General features: G+C 43.4%; 1 protein-coding gene and 1 long non-coding RNA gene across 2 annotated transcripts in view; one reads left to right on the top strand and one right to left on the bottom strand.

Annotated features, from left to right (window-relative positions):
- Positions 1–3,174: 3,174 nt before the first annotated feature.
- Positions 3,175–18,731, top strand: LOC123513555 (pre-mRNA-splicing factor syf1 homolog). The gene is made up of 16 exons (XM_045270790.1): positions 3,175–3,399; positions 5,478–5,653; positions 6,215–6,380; positions 6,765–6,891; positions 7,195–7,373; positions 8,083–8,205; positions 9,322–9,485; positions 9,607–9,736; positions 9,967–10,187; positions 10,593–10,839; positions 11,285–11,443; positions 12,494–12,706; positions 13,255–13,506; positions 17,555–17,735; positions 18,142–18,279; positions 18,540–18,731. Exons 1-16 carry the CDS (start codon positions 3,370–3,372, stop codon positions 18,608–18,610), a joined length of 2,577 nt encoding a protein of 858 aa, XP_045126725.1. The 5' UTR covers positions 3,175–3,369; the 3' UTR covers positions 18,611–18,731.
- Positions 18,732–18,849: 118 nt separating this feature from the next.
- The window catches only part of LOC123513556, a 22,066-nt gene continuing 18,263 nt past the window's right edge, over positions 18,850–22,652 (bottom strand). The window contains exon 3 of the long non-coding RNA XR_006677397.1: positions 18,850–18,966. This is a non-coding gene — a long non-coding RNA (uncharacterized LOC123513556). The remainder of the gene's footprint in view (positions 18,967–22,652) is intronic.

Genomic DNA, 22,652 nt, shown 5'->3' with positions numbered 1-22,652 from the left:
CTCTGGAAAACAGTTTTTGAGGGGTCAATTAATGGCCTTTCCTTCCAAGAGATACTTATCCACTGAGCAAAAATAACCTCCTTTCATGGCTGTGGAGGAAATTAAAGCAAGCCGGGAGGTAGCTTCCAGTAGCGCAGAAGGATATGGTCACTTGTCCCTGAAATCTCACTCGGTCACCCATAGAGACGCGACAACGCCAGGAGGAAACGTCATCGAGTGTTGCGGTGTTTGCAAAAAGGCAATACATGCACGTATGATTAGTATAGATAAATTTAGAGGGAGTGGTAGCGAAAATAGTTGTCGTCATGGTAGGCACTGCTGTACTTTGCCCACTCACTTATTCTTCAGTGACGTTCTCTTACATTGAACAATTATAGCCTCTTAGTGTGCTGTTAGTTGTATAGTTAGTTGCCGTACTACATGGATTACCGTACGCTTGTATGTTTTTGCCTATCTTTTTGTTAGCGACGCGAAATATATCAAACCTCCTTAGTAAAGACTCGTTAGATGGTTCGTTTCTGCACCATGGCCACAGGAAGAGGTCAGGTACTACCATATGACAGTGCAGTGGAGCGTATTGTGAGCGGCGCAGCGTCCTCTGCCTTCCCACTGGTCACTAGGATGTGGTGGCCAGGATTAGCCAAGAGTAAGAGTGCATTTACATCCCCTGACAGCTCCTTGTCACTCTTAAATCTCCTCAGTGTAGTGTTTGTATACAGTAGTACCAAGGAGCTCGAAGGACACACACACACACACACACACGAACGTATCCTTGGTGCTGGCCGAGGCAGCTCCATGGAGCCAGGCCAAGGCAGGCCACAGTCCACAACAACCAACATGACATTCATTTATCTCCACTCATTATTTAGCCCAATTTCCCGGGGTTCATATGTGTTAAAGAGTGTTTCTTAGCCTCTTAAAAGTATGAGAAAGAGGGGAAAAGAGAAATGTGGGGGGAGGGAAGAGGCATGAAGTGCCCAGCAGACGACGTAAAAAATACACCGGCCTAAAATCACCATTTGTTCATATTCATTAGTGGAGCTGGCATTGTTTTGTCATTTGATATATCAATACAAACCTATAGCCAGTAATAATCTAAAACAAAACCAAGGCTGGCTGTGTTTTGTTTATCGAAAAAAAATAATAAGTTTCGTCATTTTATCTACTTTTGAAGGATTTTTCATCCGAACGCCTAGGATTATTTTGATATTAATTTCAATATTTAAAAAATATGAGAAACATGTTTCAAATAACAATATTCAGTAAGATCTAGTATAACAATGCGTATTTTTTATTTTAATGTACGTTAGTGGTTACAACTAAAATTCTATTTTCTTTATACGACAGCGAATTCGTATTTTCTTTCTTTTTCTGGAAAGTAAAAGTTTTCCTTACTCATAAAATGTAATAGAATCTAATCTGGCTACGTTTTGTTTCTCGACATTACAATATTTTTGTAGCCCCGTTCATAAGAAATAACCAGTGTTTCTTGGATATTTCTTTGTTGTTACTGTGTTCGGTAAACTTTTTATATTTTGTGCAATAATTTTCAAATAATGGTAAGTCAGAAACTGTAGTGCATTCCAGTCTGGGTGTCTTCTTTCTTCTCGTGATTTTCAAAACGAAGTTAAGTTACGTATATACTAAATATCCGTGCTGAGATGGACTCCCTCTTCCCGTACCTGCCTGTTCATCATCGTCATATGGAGCGAAACTTCTGGCTGTTTCCAGTCTCAGACATGAAGTAAAACCTGAATTAGACAATTGAATGGATACACAACTCCCAACATGCCGCAAACAGCGCTTAAGTAAATAAGATGCAGACCCGTTTAGAGTGTCCACCACCACCACCACCACAAGGACAGACGATACCCTCCCTCCCGCCTCTCAGCGTCCCTTCGTCAACATTTTCGTTTATTTACAGTGTGCTAAGATATTTGACAGACTAGAAACGTAAATTGCAGTAGTAGGAGGAGGAAGAAGTGAGGAATGCAGGAGAAAGAAGAGTGGATTGTTGCTGTAGTAATAGAAAGAGGAGAAAATAAGGAGGCAGAAGAATAAGGAGTAAAAGAGAGTAATGATTATTATACAGCTTTTGGCTCGTTTCTGATCGACGGGAAGGCCGGGAGGAGGCAGGCAAGAGCAGGTCAGAGTTAGTTGTGGGTGGGTTATTATGTCGGTCTGTATGTAGCCCACACACACACATGGAGGTATGGCAATGAAGTGGATCAAAATGCAGTATTTTGTCGAATGTTATTGCCTTTTCTTAATAAGCCGTTTGGAAATTGAGCAGAGTATGTGCCGATTTCATGCCGGATTTTCGTACTTTTATTAATTTATTTTCCAACGTATCTCCTACTTATAAAGTAAAATGACTGGCGTTTTTTGTTTGCCCAGCTTTTTCGTGACTTTCCCACTCTCTTCAAATGTAACAATTAAGACCTATATACGTGTGTGTTGCAAAGTTCAGATAATTTTGTCTTCACTGCACGGCGTGAGGAAATTAAATGCTTAAATGTTACGTTTGTTCATGATTGCGAAATAATAATTGTGTAATTCACTGTTTGATCTGCTGCAGTCTCTGACGAGACAGCCAGACGTTACCCTACGGAACGAGCCCAGAGCTCATTTTTTCCGATCTTCGGATAGGCCTGAGACCAGGCACACACCACACACCGGGACAACAAGGTCACAACTCCTCGATTTACTTCCCGTACCTACTCACTGCTAGGTAAACAGGGGCTACACGTGAAAGGAGACACACCCATATATCTGAATCGAACCCCGGTCCTCTGGCTTGTGAAGCCAGCTCTCTAACCACTGAGCTACCGGGCCGTGTGTGTGTGTGTGTGTGTGTGTGTGTGTGTGTGTGTGTGTGTGTTTGCGTTTGGGTTTGTGAGTATGTGTGTGCTTCCTTCTCCTCCTCCTCCTCCTCCTTTTCTTTCTTCTTTATTTTCTCCTCCTCCTCCTACTCCTACTTACACCACTGTCACTGTTTCGGCATAACATGTAGCATTTTGGAGTGTTATGAGATGCTTTGAGTTTATTTTTCCTTATTTTCTCATACATGTTCTTGTGATCAATGTAGTTTCTTTTTATAAATAGGCAAATTTCATTGTTTTCTTATGTTAGCAATGTTGACACCAGGAAAATACTATAGTGTCCCATTGTCAGTTTTCTGTGAGAGCGGGAGAGCGTGGCGGGCTGGTGAGAGTTGGCTGGGCGACTGAGCGACGTAAACGTTGAGGCGGCGAGGTGGTGACTGGTGAGAGAGGACTGTAAAGGCTCACTAGATACCTACACCTCGCTGCCCTAACAGTAACAGCAGGGAGGAGTGGATTAGTGTGGTGGTGGCAGTGTAACTCTGTGATGTTAATGGACACCTCCACAATCATCATCGTAAGTACTGCGCGTGTGGTGTGGAGGGAGTGTGTCAGGCTGATTCAGGCTCGCTTGTCTGCTGTGTGTGTGTGTGTGTGTGTGTGTGTGTGTGTGTGTGTGTGTGTGTGTGTGTTAGGTTGAGTCAGGTGTTTCTATTTGTTGTAGCATTGTTATTGACAGTGTTCAAATATACAGCTGGGAAACAAGGAGACCGGCGGGACGTGTATATTAAGACATTGCCGTGCTGTTAACTATCTAGATTGTAGCGAATGTTTGTGAATTTGCATCGCCTAGTCTTGAAGAATGCTCAGGTGATTGTATTTTGATTCATGTTGGTAAAGGTAGCTATTCCTATATTTTGACCAATAGGAATTTTGTTGCTCTCATTTAATTGTAAGCCTGAATATTTTGGTCAATAACACTAACTGACAAACTAGCTGTGTATCAAGTGTCACATTTATGCAGTCATCTTCAATACAGCACTGCATCTTTAGTGTGCTGGGATTACTTATTTCAGTAGTTGGTGTAGCTTTTCAATTTGTATTATAAGGCAACACTCCTGCCTCCAGTACAACGCTGGGACACTGGGTGTTGTTTGGGGAAGCAATGCCAACTGCTGAATGTTTATTGTCATACTCGACTCAAATTGGGAGACAATTTTATTTGATCATGATTAATTTTAGGGTGATTTAATTTTGTTTTGAATGAATCTGCTAACAGTTTCTGTCTGAAATCAGCCAGTGTGCCTCCTCTCCCCACACACACACACACACAATGAAAGTGACTAATGAAGTAGCTAATACAAAGTATGCGAAAACAAACTTGAAAGAATATTTTCGTCCTCATTGATGAACAAGCATTATGGTATCACTGTTTCTGCTCCTCCATCATAAAGAAATGACTTGTGAGAATAAAGAATATTAAATGCTTACAAGACATTTCCAAACCTACCTAGATTGTCATCCCAGATAACACACAAGGCATTGCTGAGAATGACTCATTAACATCCCTCACTGGAGTATCCCTTGCTGGAGACAATTTACCTAACCTAACCAAAGAAAAAAGACTACCAAGCTTAAGGAAATAACCAAAGTGAACTTAAACTAACCATTATTATTATACTGTTACACCAACAGTGACATGGCTTTTGCTACCTCTATCATCTTAGAAAGCTTTTAATTCTGAGTAATTTGAACCCATGCATTCCTGTCGCAAATTGTTTGTAACGTTCATAAAGAAATTTTAAGAATTTGCCACTTTTTGAGGAGAATGAGCAACACCACCGGTGTGATGGACTGCCGGGCACTGAGGAACACTGTTAAGTTTGTTCATTGATGTGTGTGTATTGTCACAATAGTTGTGCACATGTGAAATGAATGACAGGAATTGGTCCTTTTGTTTGAGCATGCAGCCACTGGCCAATAAAGATAATGCATAATAAATCTAGCCAATTGGAGCAATTTGTGGAGAGAAGTGACTCAATTTGAATCAGTCTCTGGAAGGTGTCTGAACAGGCAGGATGTCGTCTCAATTATTTCCATTGTATCACCAGATTTTACGAAGAGAAATAAGGTAATGACTTTATATTAATTTCTTAGTGTTGCTAGTCAGGTTAGGCTAGTTTGCTATGATTAGATTCATTTAATTGTGTCACTCATGGCTATTTCCTCTGTCATTCCCAAACTAAATTGATTCTTTCACTGCATTATGAAACAATTGATAGCACCAGAGGTAATCATGAATCTTTATAAGCATCTGCAAGAATGGTGATGGAAAGGAATATATTTTGCAATGTCTACACAGTTTAAAGATTGGAGGTGACTGTAGAACAAAAAAAAGAGATATCTCAGAGTGACTAGTAATGAAAGAAAGTTTTACCAGATGGCAATCAAAGAGCTAATCATATTTCAAGACCATTACCTTCCAATTCTGAATTATTCTTTTTGACATCATTAGGTAGTTACTGGTATTCTCAATGGAGCCTGTACTGCACTTTTGTTCTCCTTGACTAGTGACTCCTCTTAAATACAAAATAGCTAGATGAATAAAATAAGTAAATAATGAAGGACCTCCCCATATATTGATACCTTCTACAGGAGACTGATGACCTTCAGTATGAGGAGGAGCTACTGCGTAACCCTTTCTCCGTTAAGCACTGGCTGCGTTACACAGAACACAAGAAGGATGCTCCACCTGACAAAGTTAACAAGGTGTATGAGAGAGCCTTGCTGCAGATGCCAGGAAGCTACAAACTATGGCATCAGTATTTGAGGTGAGTGGTGGTGGGGTGTGAGTGGATGGGAGGGTTATGTGGTACTAGTTGAGTGGTGGTGTGGGGGTGTGTGGTGGTGAGTGAGTGGTGGGGTGTGGAGGATGGGAGGGGTTGTGTGGTGCTGAGTGAGTGATGTGGGGGGATGGGGAAAGTTGTGTGGTAATGTTGGTAGATATATATATTGTGTTTTAGTACTTTGTCACTATACACACTTGCTTTATCATGCCAGAGGTGCACTTTGTTGGAGGTTAGTAGAAATAGAACACTGTGGTCCCTTAGTTCTTTTTATTTTGAAATGCCTAAGCTAAATCTTCAATCAACAATGTAAGTAAGCGGCATTATACTTAATGATGTACTAAAACCCACAATATGTAACTATAAGTTTTGTACTCAGTAACATCTTAGATTTGCATTATTGTTTCCACTTTCTTCATGGTCTTGAGATATGCTTACTTAATATCTATATGGTTTTGCTTTATATTAGCAGCTCCTTCACTCTCCTGCTGTGTAGTGCTTCCTTAGTCCTTGATACCCTTATTACCCTTGAGTGTGTTGGTGCAGGCTGAGGATGCAGCAGGTGAAGGGCCGCTGCATCACTGACCCGGAGTATGAGAGCGTCAACAACACCTTTGAGCGTGCGCTGGTCTTCATGCATAAAATGCCTCGAATCTGGATCGACTACTGCCAGTTCCTGATGAACCAGCGCAAGATTACTAGGACCAGGAAGGTGTGTGTGGGTGCCAGGCCTGGGAGGGGATCTTCATGTCTGTACTGCTGCTACTGTCACTGTTTGAGCATTTTATTGATGTTTTGGATGTTTGTTCTGTTGTGATTGTTGTTAAGTTCCTTGTAAGTATAGCTTTTGTTTAAGTTAGCTTTGTTTTGTTATCAATTTAGTGATTATAGTTTGTTAAAAGTTTAATTTGCATTATTATTTTCAGATTTTCTTTATTCATTTAGTTATTTTGTCTTCAAACCTCTTTGGCATTATTCATTGTAAAATACACATCCTTCTATACAGTGTATTTTTCATTATTCTACTGGGGACACTTCAGCATCATGTTTGTAACTTGGGAAGGAGCAAAATAACTCCACAAGTCCATCATTGCAGACATTTGACCGTGCTCTGTGTGCGCTGCCCATCACCCAACACAACCGCATCTGGCCACTCTACCTTAAGTTTGTCATGGCCTACAGCATTCCGGAAACAGCTGTGCGTGTGTGGAGGAGATACCTAAGGTGAGTTTACCTGGTTTTTGCTATCTCTGCATTGAAGCTTAGACATTAGACATTTCAGACATGCCCACGATGCTAATCACCCTGGATCTTCGTGGTGGAAAGGTGCATCTAGGTGTCAGCCTTGTAGGTGGTTTCTGCAACATTAGAAACACCAGATGAACAGGCAGGTTATGATAGATACCCACTACAGGAACAAGAACAGTAATAACTAAATTTCTTATACTAACACTTGGCCATACATGCAGTCTTTGAAAATTAAATGGTGATATCAGTAATACATCTCATTGGTTGTGCTTTTCTTTAGCTGTGCCCTGAGGATACCGAGGACTGCATCAGCTACCTCATCTCCATTGGACGGCTGGAGGCGGCGGCCAAGAAGTATGAGTGGTGCGTCAACACAGACACCTTCACCTCTAAGTATGGCAAGTCCAAGCACCAGCTGTGGTCTGAGCTGTGTGAACTCATCTCCAAGAACCCACAGGTAAGTGCTGGAGATGGATTGGTGCTTGTGGTGCTGTGTCTGTCTTCCCACTGCCTATCTACTTATGTCTATTTTATTCTACCATATAATTTTCCAGTGTTTCTCAGTAAAAGTACACTAGTTTCTTGTCTTTTCTTTGTGTGGTTTTGAACTGGAGTAACAGTGGAGAGGGGTGGGAAATTTGTATGTTTACCTTCCAACTGCCTGTTATCTTATGTCTTTTGTTCTACCTTTGTTGTCTTACATTCTTTCAGTATTCCTCAGTAAAAACACTATTTTCTTGATTTATCTTTATCTGGTTTTGAAATGGAATGATAGTGATGATGGACTGGAAATTTGTGGTACTGTAACTTTTTCCCCTCTGTCTATTTACTGTTATACTGTGTATCTGTTTTATTCTACTTTTGTTGCCTCACAGTTTTCCAGTATTCCTCAGTAAAAGGGACACTTTTCTTGCCTTTTCTTTGTGTGGTTTTGAACTAGAATGACAGTGGAGAGGAACTGAAAACTTGTGGTGCTGTCTGTCTCTCCACGGTCTATTTACTGTTATCCTATGTACCTGTTTCATTCTACTTTTGTTGTCTTGCAGTTTTCCAGTATTCCTCAGTAAAACAACACTATTTACTTGATTTACCTTTGTCCGGGTTTGAAATAGAGTGATAGTGATGGTAATGATGATGTTCTGTTATACGTCTGTTACCCCCGACAGGAAACAAGCTTGAAGAATGCAGAGGCCATCATCCGCCACGGCCTGCAGAGGTACACAGACCAGGTTGGAATGCTGTGGAACTCCCTGGCCGAGTATTACATTATCAGTGCACTGTTTGAGAGGGTGAGTGTTGCTGGGGTATTGCCATGGCCATGCTCAACTTAGAATAGTGATGGGAACACAGATTTATTGGAAGGAAGGATGAATTCTTGTTTTCAACCTCTCCACTAATCATCTCAAAAATAGGACTTTACTGGATCATTAGCCAATTTTGTGGTGTACTTGAGAATTGTTCTTGTCTTATGTGATTAATATACAGGTTTAAATGTATAGTAATTGATAATATGAATATGTATAATGACTATTCATGTACATAACTTACTCCGCATTTATATCAAAGCAAACCCATAGTTGATTTAGTTCTCATTCTCTTCACTACACCAGCATATGACCTCCTAACTTCTTTACTAGGGTGTTTCTTCAAGTGTCTCCACACAGCTGACATGCACGAAGCTGTGGCACACACGTAGCCAACCCCCTTCAATCACTGTGACCTTAGCTTGAATCATATATTGGCAGAGTCAGAGATCAAGTTTTGGTCATCAGCTCCATTATACTGTATACATGCTATTTTGCCATGAATACTGTGCCTTGGTGTAACCTTTGACTTGAGCAGCTCTTTTCATTAGGGTGGTACTCTATTAACCCTTTACCTGCTATTTGGTACATCTTTCCTTGAATTACTAACTTTTCTGAGACATACAGATTTGTTCCATGGCTCTAGTTACTCAAATGGCTAGAAATTGTAGAATATACTTATTAATCTCCTTGCTTGTAGATAGTTATGAAAAATTACACATTAAGGCATTCAAATATATTTTTTAATAAACACAAGAAAACCTAGATTTATTTGAGGGTCTTGTACAAGGTATTTAAAAAAAAACGTAACCTACCAGTTTTGACCAGTTCTCATCATAGCATCAATTGACCATCCTGTGGGTGTTGACTCCTTTTTTCAATTGTTAAAAAAATGGAACTGAACATTACTAACTAGCTTGTTAGATTAAATCCAGGTTATGTTGCAAATATCAAGTAACCAATCCAAAGAACAAAACCACTAATGAAGAATAACCTGCTGAACTATATTCCACAATGAAGTAGATAAGAGCAGTCCTGACCCTACTAGTCACTCATCTGCAGGACACAGATGGCACTGCCACCCTCATCTTCCCTCCACAGGCCAGGGATGTGTACGAGGAAGCTCTACGCAGTGTGATGACTGTCCGGGACTTCACACAAGTGTTTGATTCATACGCTCAGTTTGAGGAGCTGATGCTGAAGCGGCGCATGGAGGAGGTGGGGCCAGATGCAGTCCTAGAGGATGAGACAGACATAGAGCTCAGGTATTCACTCCTTGTTCTTGCTGTTCAATATCTTTCCATCTGTTTTGTGCATATTCTGACTCATTCCCTGTTCAGATTGTTGTCATCTGATCTGTGCAACCCTGCTTCCCCCCTCACACAGGCTGGCACGCTATGAGGACCTGATACAGAGACGACCCTTGTTGCTGAACTCAGTCATGCTGCGGCAGAACCCCCACAATGTGCTGGAGTGGCAAAAGAGAGTGACTCTTTATGAAGGGCAGCCTAAGATGGTGGGTGGTGACTGGTGAATGTGGTGACTGGGCTGGTATTTATAGTGATCGTGGTGGTGCAACTTTGTGTGTGATGTCAAATCTACTGCAATTTATTTCAAGAAATAATTTTGTGCCTGTCTTTTGAATCCTAAGATGAGTTGAAATAACTGTGTATGTGTGTGTGTGTGTGTGTGTGTGTGTGAATGCATGCATGCGTGCATCTTGTAAACATTTCTCCTCTGTGGCAGATTGTGACAACATACATGGAGGCGGTGAAGACCATAGACCCCAAGCAGGCCACTGGGAAGCTGTACTCCTTGTGGGTCAACTTTGCTAAATTCTACGAAGAAAATGGGCAGATTGTGGACGCCCGGATCATCTTCCAGCGCGCCACGGAGGTTGCCTACGTTAGGGTGGATGACCTGGCCAGTGTGTGGTGCGAGTGGGCTGAGATGGAGATACGACATGAGTGAGTGTTGTTGTTATTGTTGTGTTCATGTTTTTGTGAGTGTTGCATTAGTCAGTGTAGTCCTTGTGCTATTCCCTGTTCTGATTCGTCTGATTCGCATGACTAAGTATAGTTTTATTTCTTGTGTTTTTGTTAATTTAGCATTACTTGTTAGTGTAGCAACAGTAGCACCCTTATCACCACTTCCTGTTGTAATTGTATGTCACTCACCATTAGTGTAGCAACAGTAGCACCCTTATCACCAGTCCCTGTTGTAATTATATGTCACTCACCATTAGTGTAGCAACAGTAGCATCCTAATCACCATTCCCTGTTGTAATTATATGTCACTCACCATTAATGTAGCAACAGTAGCATCCTAATCACCACTCACTGTTTTAATTATATCTGGCACTCATCCCTCAGCAATGAGGAGGAAGCACTCAAGCTGATGAAGCGAGCGACAGCACCACCGCCACAGAAGGTTGCTTACAATGATGAGAGTGAGCCAGTGCAGCGTCGCGTGTACAAATCCCTCAAGTTGTGGTCCATGTACGCTGACCTGGAGGAGAGCCTTGGCACCTTCAAGTCCTGCAAGGCTGTATACGACCGCATTATTGACCTGCGCATCGCCACTCCGCAGATTATTATTAACTATGGCATGTTTCTTCAGGTGTGTGTGTGTGTGTGTGTAGTCCATTTATTTTTCTTTTAGACAAGATCAATTTTCTTTTATTAGCTTTTCATGTTCATTTCTTAGTCTAGTTGCCAGCTGCTGCTTCTCCTTAACCCATTCTGATTAGGTTGTAGTGATGAATAGTCTTGTATGTAAGTAACTTTGGAGAATATAATGTATATTGTTAACCCCATTAGTACTGTGATGCGTTTTTATATTCATTCTGTTTACTATTTGGTGATTTTATACTGCTTCAAAAACTTATGTGGGGATTAGAATAGTGAAGACTGGCCATTAATATTCTGACCTCCATGAACCCTTCCTAATGTCAATAAAGTGGTCTAATGGTACACAAATCTCAAGGTAAAAAATGTATCCCCGTATTGAAAGAGTTAAGGTGTGAACATTTAAGCAACAAATTATTATGATACTTTTCTTACAGGAGAGCAATTACTTTGAAGAAGCCTTTAAAGCGTATGAGAAGGGGATTTCCTTGTTCAAGTGGCCGTATGTGTATGACATCTGGAACACTTACCTCACCAAGTTCCTGCAGAGGTATCAAGGCACCAAGATAGAGAGAGCAAGGGACCTATTTGAGCAGGTGAGGCCTCCTACTGTATTGCATTAGAAACTGAACAGCTTTCTTTACCAGCTCTGTTTTGTGGGTGGAGTTTATGTAGCAAGTGAATGTTGGACACTCAGTTTAGAAAGCTAGATATGTGTGTGATGAACTTAGGTAGTGGCATTTATGAATATTGTTAAGCTTGTAGATGGTGTAGTGAAAGCAAAGAATATGAAAAAAAGTAGCTTGGAGGATTGTGGAATAGATGAAACATACAGTAAAGTGATGTGTACAAAGAAAATGGAGTGACAATTTTTTTTAGATTATACTGAAGAACATAGGGAATCTGCAAGAAGTCACTAACTAGACCTACACATAGCAGTCCCAGTATTAAACATAACTACTTATTTCTGTCTGTCTCCATCTAAACATTTGTCTGTTTATTTCTAGTAACTCAGCACTAAACCTGATTACAGAGTACATTCCACTCATCCATCACTTGGAACTAATTCTTGCTCTCTCTAATTTTAAAGTCAAACTAATTCATCCTTATTTAAAATCAATCTAATTCTTCCCAACTTTTCAAACTATTTTTCTTATCTTTTAAAATCACACTAATTCTTCCTCTCTTTAAAATGAAGCTGTTTTGACTCTTCTCTTTTAAAATCAAACTCACTCTTTTATTCTTCATATCTCTTTTGAAATAAGACTACAGTAATTCTCTCTCTCTTAAAATCTCTTATTCATTTTTTTTTATTTATACCATGAGGGCTTTTCACGGGAATTTATGGGCTAAAGGGGATACTTTTTAGGGTACCTCCTATCTCAAAGCCCACCCGCTAGGAAACCGTTGCCCTGAGTGAGGAAGCCCAACCTGCACTCAGACCGTGGACAGGATTCGAACCCGTGCGCTTGGAGACCCCTCGGATCCCAAACCACGCATGGTTCCACTGTACCACGGCGGCCCCATTGAAATAAGACTACAGTAATTCTCTCTCAAAATCTCTTATTCTTCATATCTCTTTTGAAATAAGACTACAGTAATTCTTTCTTAAATCAAACCTGCCTATTACCACCTTGCTGCCACAGTGCCTTGAAAAGTGTCCGCCAAGCTACGCCAAGAACCTGTACCTGCTGTATGCCAAGATGGAGGAGGAGCATGGGCTGGCCAGACACGCCATGCAGGTGTATAGCCGCGCCACCAAGGCTGTGCCACCGGAGGAGAAGCTTGCCATCTACAACATCTACCTGCAGCATGCGCAGCAGATATATGGCATCACCAAAACCAGGGAGATCTACCAGGTGTGTGCTGAATATGGTTGGGTGGGTTTTTTTTATGTTAATGGGGATTGCAGTGTGGACATGTTCTTTTATGTTAATGGTGATTGTAGTGTGTGACTGTGTGTTCTCTCTTATGGTGATGGGGATTGCAGTGTGTAGCAGGGTGTGGGTGTGTTCTAAGTTTGCTCATGGAGTATAGTGAGTGGAAGTTTAAGTTTTAAGGACTTTATACCAGTCTTTGCAGATGCTTTGCCTTGCTTTCTCCAATCTTCATATGAATGTTGAACAAGTTAGGATTTTAGAGAGGAATGAGAGATCAACAACATTAGTGATTTTATTGATATTATCTGGTTACATTTTTTACCACAAGATTACGTACAGTAGAAATATCCATGGTCGGAATTTTTGTCTTGCTTAAAAACCAAAAGAAACATGAGATTTCACTGTTTCATTCATACACTGTAGAATATAATAAATATGTCCACGTACCTGTCAAAAGTCAGTCTTAAGCTTCATTCAGTAAATGTTTTCCACCACTACCACAAACCTAACACTGGCAACACCCTCAGGAAGCCATTCAGGACCTGCCTGACGAGGGGGCGCGGGAGATGTGCCTGCGCTTTGCCGACATGGAGAGGAAGCTTGGTGAGATTGACCGTGCCAGGGAGATCTACACGTACTGCAGCCAGATCTGTGACCCGCGCCTCACGCAGGAATTCTGGGCACGCTGGACGGACTTCGAGGTGGCACATGGAAATGAAGACACCATGAAGGAGCTTCTGAGGATAAAACGGTCCATGCAGGCCAAGTACAACACACAGGTGAGCACCTGTAGTTTGTATGACATCCTGTGGGGGGAAATCTTGTGGGTCTGTGGGTTGAGAGAGAGAGAGAGAGAGAGAGAGAGAGAGAGAGAGAGAGAGTGAGAGTGAGTGAGTGTCTGACCTCCAGTGAGCACGGATGTGCATGACCCCTGCTCCTGCTGTGTTCAGGTCAAGCCAGGTTAGGTTGGGCCACACACTGGGCTCACCCATACATTTCACGAAGAAATGCTGTGGAGTCCATAGGCACCAGTCCAAGAACTGTGAAGGGAAAGTGAGCGTTGGGCCTAATCCTTATCTGAACCCCCAATGAAAAACACTTGACCCCCAAGAAGGCTGCCTGCAAGTCAGCTGGCTCACGACAGTGAAAGATGTAGTGATGATGGTGAGTGTGAGTAGAGGCCTTTAGCATTCAAACTTTTCTCAAGTGAGAGGCCACAGGAGGTTGAGCCAAAGCTGCAGGACCAGGCCTGGATGCATGTGGGCAGAACTGGATGCCCTACCTGCTACCAGAAACATTCCTGGCCCAAGTTCAAGCCGAGCTCCCTTAGGGAGCACAAGTCCACATTCACTGTGCTAGAGGTGGAGCATCCAGATTTGAGAATGGAAGCGAGGCCCAACCTCAAAGTGGACTTTGTCCTCACCCACAAAGATGAAGCCTCTGCAGCGACTTGCCGAGGAAAGGAACTAGGTGTTGCTCCTCAACTCAGGCCTGAGGAGACAAGGTGGCACTCCATTGATCTCCCCCTTGACACGGTGGAGAACCATCCCAGCATGCTGTTGTCCTACAAGACTCCACACAACCCGCGAGAATGTCCCGAGCAAGCAAGTGCTGATTGAGCTTCAGGAGCCGCCACCTGCCAAGCTGGATCTGGGTTGCCAGGGTTCGTATACACTGCAAACCTGTCAGGTGCTGTAAGTGCCAGAGGTTCAACAACCTCCAGGTAAGGTGTGGAGTGTGCTGTGGAGCCGCACCTGACAGATAAGTGCATTTTGGCCAACATGAGGCCAATGAACACACCACAGTTTAGTGCCCCAACTGCAGGAAGAAACATTACGCCTGGAGCCTGCACCGCCCTGAGAAGCTTCACAGGATGCAGCAGGCTTTCCAGTTGCAGTCAACCATAGGACCAACACCGCTTTGTGCCCACTCCACTGCCGGAGAGACCAACATGGATCACTCAATCCCTCAGGGACCCCACTCCCTCCTGGGCCAAGGCAGGTACAAAGCAACTGCTGACAGGGAAAAGAAGCTATTACCACTAACACTACTAATCCTCCCATACAGCCTCTCCTCTAGAGACATAATGGAGCCAGGACACAAAAATGCGCCACGGAGCCTCGCACACTACCACCCGCGGCACTTTCTGCCCCACCTGTGGTACAGCATGCAGAGAGCAAGTGCCCCTTGGCCAGCTTGAAGGAGGAATTGCGTGGCCTTGTTTGTGGAATCATCTGATAGCTGGTGGAGCAGGCGAGGCAGCTCATCCTCAGTCAGCTTGAATGCTCAGCCTAAAAGAACATGGACTCACTCCTCGTTCAGGAAGTGGCAGCCACCATCACAGCAGCTGGAGGCATGTGGCAACCTCTGCCAACCACAGGGGAGCCCCAGCAGTGGCCCACACAACCAGTGAACCAACCTCGTCACGTGATGGAGGGATGCATTGACACCAATGTCACTCGCACAGCGCCACCTCCAAGGCTCAGATTCTTGCAATGAAATGTGCAGGACCCCGCCTCAAACATCATCAGGTTCTGCAGGTCATGATAGAGGAAGACCTCAACGTGGTCCTCCTCCAGGAGACACAGGTACCTGCAGACTTTGAGTGGAGGGATGGTTGGTTGCCACAGCTGGGGAAGCCTGCTGTAGCTGAATGTCGGGGCCAGCTTGCTCACGGAATACAGTGTATACCGGAGCCAGAGGCACATCTTGAAGGTCGGGGAGCTGCTGGCAATGGACAGAACTTCAGCCTCCAGGTAATGGGTGACTAACACCCACTACCCTGTCCTTCAGTATGTCCCCCCGACCAATGTGATGGGCTGCCACCTCACAATCCTGCTCGAGGTACGTAACGTCAGGCTCCTCAACACTGGCAAACCTACCCCACACCCATGGAGGAAAGCTGGACCTCATCTTCGCATCAGGGGAGCTGACATCTTGTGCTACTCAGCAGGTGCACTCCACCCTCACCACCCTGACAATAGCTCTGCCTGTTCCACTGAGACCTCTGCTTCAGTGGGACATTAGAAAGGCCAACTGGACTGAGTTCCAGGCCACCCATGAAGCACCAAACAATCTGAACCAGCAGGGAAGAGACCTGACAGCTGCCATACAGAGGGCCGTCGACGACTAGACTGGTTGTTCTATAACAAGGTGAGGGAACATAACAACAACCATGTCAGTGTCCACCTCAAGCTGTACAAGAGACACCCACATCTGACCTCCCTGAGACTGGTGCAGGATGTGGTGAGCCAGGCACAGGAAGTGTCACAGCAAGCTAAGGAGGCAAAGTGGCTGCAGTGGTGCACCACTTTCAGCCAGCACACCACCACAGGTGCTGCCCCTGCCCATCTCCTCCAGGCACATCCACACCCCAACTCAGCTGCTAGCCTGTGAAAGTCAGCTTTAGCAGCAACTGTGGCCATGACATGGGGTAACTGACAGTGTGACATGTCCTTATCCCAAGAATTGTCCAGGGAACAGAGGAGAGGATGTGATGTGGCCCCAGGGCCACCTTCACGGAGGTGATACTGGGAGGTCCAAGATGGTACAGCGCCTGTGTCATGCAGAGCCACCAGGTTGAATTGCATTGCGGCATGCCACATAGTCTGGATCCTGTAGCACAACGAAGAAGACATAGTGCAGCAGAAGTTGCAGATGGCTATGGTGCAGAGAGGCAAGTAAGTACCTGCACGACAAACCACTTTCCACGTCCTGGCCTCATGTGAGCCACCCGTCGCCTCATTCATGTTCATGGCTACGCTAGGAGATGTAACAGCACACCCTCATGAACATGGAGGTCACCGAGTCAGGCAGCGCTGTGTACTTCATAGATGGTTCCATGAATCCTGTGAGCGGCATGACGGGCGCTGTGGCTGTCGTGGGGGACATCCAACTACTGCTCCACCGTACAGATGAAGCTAGTTGCCATCCTTCGCCCTACAGCATGCCCAGCATCGCTCAGAGGTGACAATGGTCATCTACACTGACTCATGGGTGGCACTGCAGGTCCTGCAGCAGCAACACCCAGGAACAACGTGCAGCTTGTCACCTCCGTACTGGTCACCTGTAGAGCTTTGCTGAGCATGGGAGGTAAATCAGGTTTATGCTGGACCCCCATTCACATGGGGATACAGGTCAATAAGGTTGCTGACAAGGCTGCCAAATGAGCTTCCACAGGCCCTGCCATCACCAGGCACGTGCCGCCCAGCCAGCAACAGGTGAAGGCCAGGTTGAGGAGAGCCGCAGTCCAATGCACCGGGAGCTAGAGGCCAATAAAAGGTGGGTGGCCTGGTATATTTACCAGCCACTACCACTAGCTGTCACCCCCTTGGTGCTGCCCACCAGCAGCCCAGAGGACAGCGTGCTGCTGCAGTGAGTAAGGTTCAGCTAGCGAGGATTTCGTAGTACAAGAGTGTGCCCACTGCAGGGGCACAGCCCCATTATTGCCTGCCTCAGATCAGGGCCAAATGTAGCCACCTAGACTACTGCCGGCACCCTGTTGAGCCGTTGAGAGGTGAAGACTGTCCTGCTAATCTGCCGCACCCACTCCCCAATGAGATCACCGTGCCACGCAACCACCTGATTCTCAAGGAGAGGGGAAAAAAGAGTTCCTTCATTGGCGGACCAATGCCCGCATTGAACTTATGTACTAGGAGTATATGGTATTTTGTAATATAAATATATTTTGCAAAATAAATCTTAACAAACAAATAGAGAGAGAGAGAGAGAGAGAGAGAGAGAGAGAGAGAGAGAGAGAGAGAGAGAGAGAGAGAGAGAGAGAGAGAGAGAGAGAGAGAAATCCATCAGCCATTCTTCAATCCTCAGGTCAACATGATGTCAGCTCAGATGCTGGCCTCGGCTGACACTGTGGCCGGGACGGTGTCAGACTTGGCTCCGGGTGCAAAGGACGGCATGCGCATGTTGGAGGCACGTGCAGTGGCCATGAACCACCTGGAGGAGCCACCCACCAGCACCTCTGCCCCGGCACCCCATGCTGCTGCCGGGGGTAAGATACAATTAGTTTCCTTTGACATTTTATCTTTACTGTATATTTTGTATGGCTTGGTTTTGAGAATGAATTTCTATCCATTTGATTCAGAAGTGAGATAAAAAACTTTAGTTCTACTAAACTTTCTATTTTCACTCTTACAATAGAAGAGAGCTTACTCTTCTCAAAGAGTCCACTGATTCAAGAGATAGGTATAGAGGTGGTTATGTTATCCAGGGGCATGACAAAGGAGAAAGGTAAAGAGGAGGAGGAATATTTGCTGAGGGTAATGTGATCAAGGAACATAATGGAGGAAGAATATGAAGAAAAAGGATAAAAAGACAAGGACAAGATAGTGAGTTAGGACTGTATAGTATCAAACTGTTCCCACATAAGCACTGGTACTCACAATGCTTTCCTCTAGGTGGTGGTTCCAAAATCATGTTTGTGCGAGGCTCCACCACCAAGAGGGAGGAGGAGGTCGCCGATGCCGCCCGCACTGCCAACCCAGACGAGATTGACATTGATGATGAAGACGACGATGATGAGGAGGAGGAAGATGGTAAGATGCTTTGCTGGTTTCATTTTCTTGACATTTGGCTTTTCCTGTAATGAACCCAAAAAATACAGAGAACATTCATAATTAAGGGCCGTGTAGGACTCTTACAGTGATCAATGCATATGATTAGAAATGGCAGTTTTAACTATACATTTGACTCAATTCCTCAGACATTCCAGAATAAAGACACAATAGAGCAGTGAGAAGAATGATATAGCCTAGTCTTTCTGCAAACCTTAATGTCATCATCTTTTCTTCTCCAGATATGCCACAGACGAGGGAAATTCCATCTTCAGTGTTTGGTCAGCTGAAAAAAGATGCAGATCAAAGTTAAAATCTCAGATCCTCAACAACAGTGTATATTTTTAATAACTCCAACTGTATATTTATACATGAATAATTTAACATAATTTTGTGATCAACTTCTACATTTGCAATAAAATTTTTTATGATTACTTGAATTTCTTATTAATGAAATATCGTAGAATTAAGCTTAACAGTAACAGTTTGCTATCTATAAAGTTGAAATATGCCCATAATACCTGCAAAGTTGTGGTAGCTGAGTGGGCACCCACTGCACTTCTTCACATCTCACCAAACACAGTGAGTGAGGGTCAGCGGTGCAGCAACAATAGTGTTTCCCTGTTATTCCATGAAAGGCTCATCTTCTCCCCTTTACTACACCTGTAACTGATTAGATGGTCAATTGAGCAAACAATGTTGGGGGGTCAACTAGTTGAGGCTCAAAAAAATACCAAACTTCTATGTTGCAAATAAAGCAGACCAAAAGACAATGAATGGTAACAGTACACAAGGTATCTGAGCTCAGCACACAATGATGGGAGAAAAAAAAAAAAAAAAAAAAAAAAAAAAAGGAAAATAAAGAAGTGGGAAAAACAAGTGGGATAAGATTCATTCAAAATTAGTCATATTTAACTTTTTTATTTTGCCTTTTGCTATTTTATCATTTCAAAACATCTTGGTAAAAGTAAGAGCTGAAAGATCTTGGTGAAAAATCTTGTTGAGGGAGAGATGCTGAGTGACATCTGACTTGTTTCTATCAAATCGGTCTTAGTTCCCATCACCACTACTATTACCTGTGTACCCACCACCACCACCACCACTATTGATGCAGCCAGGAGTCGTGTGATATGATGCTCCTCCATGTTTTGAAAAGGCCTGAAAATGATACTTGTTTGTCATCAGCATTAAGTATTACCTTGGTAAGAACTGATCTACTACAAAAACCAACATTTGATCAGAATTTTATAGAACCATACATGCTGTCCTAACTTCCTGCAACTAGTATGCTAGTGTATATACAAAATATACATTATCATACAATGCATTTTTTTTTTTTTTTTATGTAGGAAAGAAGGCCAGCCAAGGGAAGAAGAAAAAAAGCCCACTTGAGTGCTGGCTCTCTAAAGTGTAAAAGCGTCAGCCAAAGTTGGGGAGCAAATGCCTCGATACCTCCCTCTTAAAAGAAGACAAGTCGTAATAATTTGGAAATACAGATGCAGGGAGGGAGTTCCAGAGTTTACCAGTGAAAGGGATGAATGATTGAGTGCTGGTTTACTCTTGCATTAGAGTTGGACAGAATAGGGATGAGAGGAAGAAGAAAACCTTGTGCAGCGAGGCCGCAGGAGGAGGGGAGGCATGCAGTTAGCAAGATCAGTAGAACAGTTACCATGAAAGTAGCGATATTTTTTTTTTTTTTTTCGTTAAGGCCTATAACGCCTGTAGACACACCTGAAGAGTGTATGGGAAGCGCTGTTCAGCTTCCGCCCATTAGTGGCACAGGCAATTTCATTTATAGTGGTACCCATATTAGGGCTCATATCACCGCCCAAGCTCATCTTGAGTGTAACCACCTAGAACCTGGGTATCATGGTGATATGTAGGTAACTTTAAACCACTCAACAAATGGCAAAGTGTTTTAAGGCTGTATGTGGTGGGATTCGAACCTACGCGTGGACGTCTGCCCGATCCCACGCTCACCACCTTATCCACTATGCAACATTCTGGCGGTGAGAAAGAGGCTGAAGACAGTTAGTCAGAGGAGGGGAGTTGATGAGACGAAGAGCTTTTGATTCCACCCTATCTAGTAAAACTGTGTGACTGGAACCCCCCAAACATGTGAAGAGTACTCCATACAAAGACAGATATGGCCCTTATACAAAGTAAGCAGTTGGAGGGGCGAGAAAAACTGGCAGAGACCCCTCAGCACACCTAACTTCATAGAAGCTGTTTTAGCAAGAGATGAGATGTGAAGTTTTCAGTTAAGATTATGAGCAAAGGACAGACCGAGGTTATTCATTGTGGAAGAGGGAGACAGTTGAGTGTCATTGAAGAGGGGATAGTTGTCTGGAAGGTTGTGTCAAGTAGTTAGATGGAGGAATTGAGTTTTTGAGGCATTGAAAACTACTAGATTAGTTATGATACATACTATGCATTAGTTATGATATACTCCCCCACCAAGGAAATGGAGAGGCTAGATTCTATCCTTGTGAGGCAAGGCTTGCCATAATCTAAAGGATTTTAAGCAGAGGTATGAGCCAGATATGATTTAACAGCACTACTGACTCAACTATAGTTCTGCTCTGGAAGGTTCTGCTGGAACACCAACCTGCTCACCCCATCCATTTACACTTATACTGATTTCTAAGGGATAGAGATTCTTAATTCAGCACGTGATTGGTCCCCTTTCAGTTTTCAGTTTAACTACCCAGCAGTATTGATGTTGACTCAACAATAATTTAGTAATTTTACCTAATCACCAAAATAATTGTGGTCCCTCACATCTGACACTAGACCTTGTGTTACCTGACTTGGCAATCATACTCCTGTTAGATTTTCTTAAGGTAAAGAAACATTAATTTGCTTACCACTTCTACAAGTTATTTGATCATTTAGGAACATATTGCATATGTTGGGTCAAGTGAGACTTTCCATACAAAGTGGGATCTTTTAGCTCTTCCATATCAACTTTATACTGAGGAAATGGTCTTAATTGGTGCCCATGCAGTAGCTGAGAAGTTAAGGGCAACGGTTCATCTACATTCCCAGTGACACAACCCAAGGGCTGGTCATTTACTGTTGCTTCTAACTGTAGGACTGTACAACTCCTCCTTATTCACTAAAGCTCTTCCTTATACTTTCTTCAGACCAGTTTTGATGATAGCTATATATCTGTACCAGATGATGTACATTTCATTGGTGGCATGCCTTTCCTCTTTGGTATAGCACCAGTAGAATCTATACCTGCTACTTGGAATGGTGCCACCTTTTGTACCCTAAAATCAGGCAAGGGAGGGTCAGGCACTTTGGCATACCTTTTACCCTGTAACTTCTTGCAGGTCACACACCTGTATTGTATCCCTTTCACTGCCTGTCTCAGTTTAGGGATCCAATATTTCTGCCTTAAGCCGTGTCCACACTATCGAGCATGCTCGACGGGCAAACAGTGATACCAGATCCCGTTCCAATATATATAAGCAAGGAGGGTGAGTGGTGGGCACAAAGGTTACATCAGAAGCGATGAGACTGCGGGCAAACGAGCGGGCAACTATCTGAGCTTGAAGGAAACCATGAACCTGTATTTAACACCACTCATCAGTTTACAACTTTGCCCGCCAGTCTTTGCCCGGTGAAGGAGTAGATATTGTGGGCTAAACTACATCTGGTAGCACTGTTTGTTGCCAGATCCCTGCCTGTGGTTTTCCCACTTCTGACGTCATCAACCCTCATTCTCATTACCTTTTGTGATCTGGTATCACTGTTTGCCCGTCGAGCATTCTCGATAGTGTGGACACGGCTTTAGGTGTAATACTACAAACTCAACACCATAATGCAGGTATATCTTATGAGTATATTCTATTATCATCCTACAGTCTGTCTACTCTAAACAGGCCACTGATCTTAATTTGGTACAAAAATGCCAGTTGTCATATCTTGAGTAAAACAGTAGTCTATCCTTGTGATAATTGTGTTAATCAAAAGAAAACAAGTATTATACACAAAATTAACTATATCATCAATAGGCTACAATATATGTATTTTGAACAATAATCCAATTTTCTACTTCCTCAGACTGTGACCCACTGGCCACTTTTAGAATAAACAGACTAAGCGGTGGCATAGCTAGTATTTTTGCTAGCCGGAGTGGCCAGCGGCCTTACAGTTTACCGCCCTTCCCAGAAGTAATACAATATTAAAAGAGCACATTAATCCTAAAAGTATGTCTGTCTGTCTATCTATCTGTCTATCTATCTATCTACACGCACGCACGCACATGCACCATCGCCCTATGTGTTAAGCCCAATGAAAAACAGGTCAACACACACACACACACACACACACACACACACACACAC

Source organism: Portunus trituberculatus, chromosome 36 (genome assembly GCF_017591435.1).
Source record: "Portunus trituberculatus isolate SZX2019 chromosome 36, ASM1759143v1, whole genome shotgun sequence".
Lineage (NCBI taxonomy): Eukaryota > Metazoa > Arthropoda > Malacostraca > Decapoda > Portunidae > Portunus > Portunus trituberculatus.
This window is presented reverse-complemented; position numbering and strand designations above follow the sequence as displayed.

Coding starts and splice junctions, on each gene's coding strand:
- LOC123513555 (XM_045270790.1), top strand. CDS start 3,370: ATGTTAATGGACACCTCCACAATCATCATC. Junction 8,206..9,321: donor TCAGTGCACTGTTTGAGAGG/GTGAGTGTTGCT, acceptor TTCCCTCCACAG/GCCAGGGATGTGTACGAGGA. Junction 12,707..13,254: donor AAACCAGGGAGATCTACCAG/GTGTGTGCTGAA, acceptor CAACACCCTCAG/GAAGCCATTCAGGACCTGCC.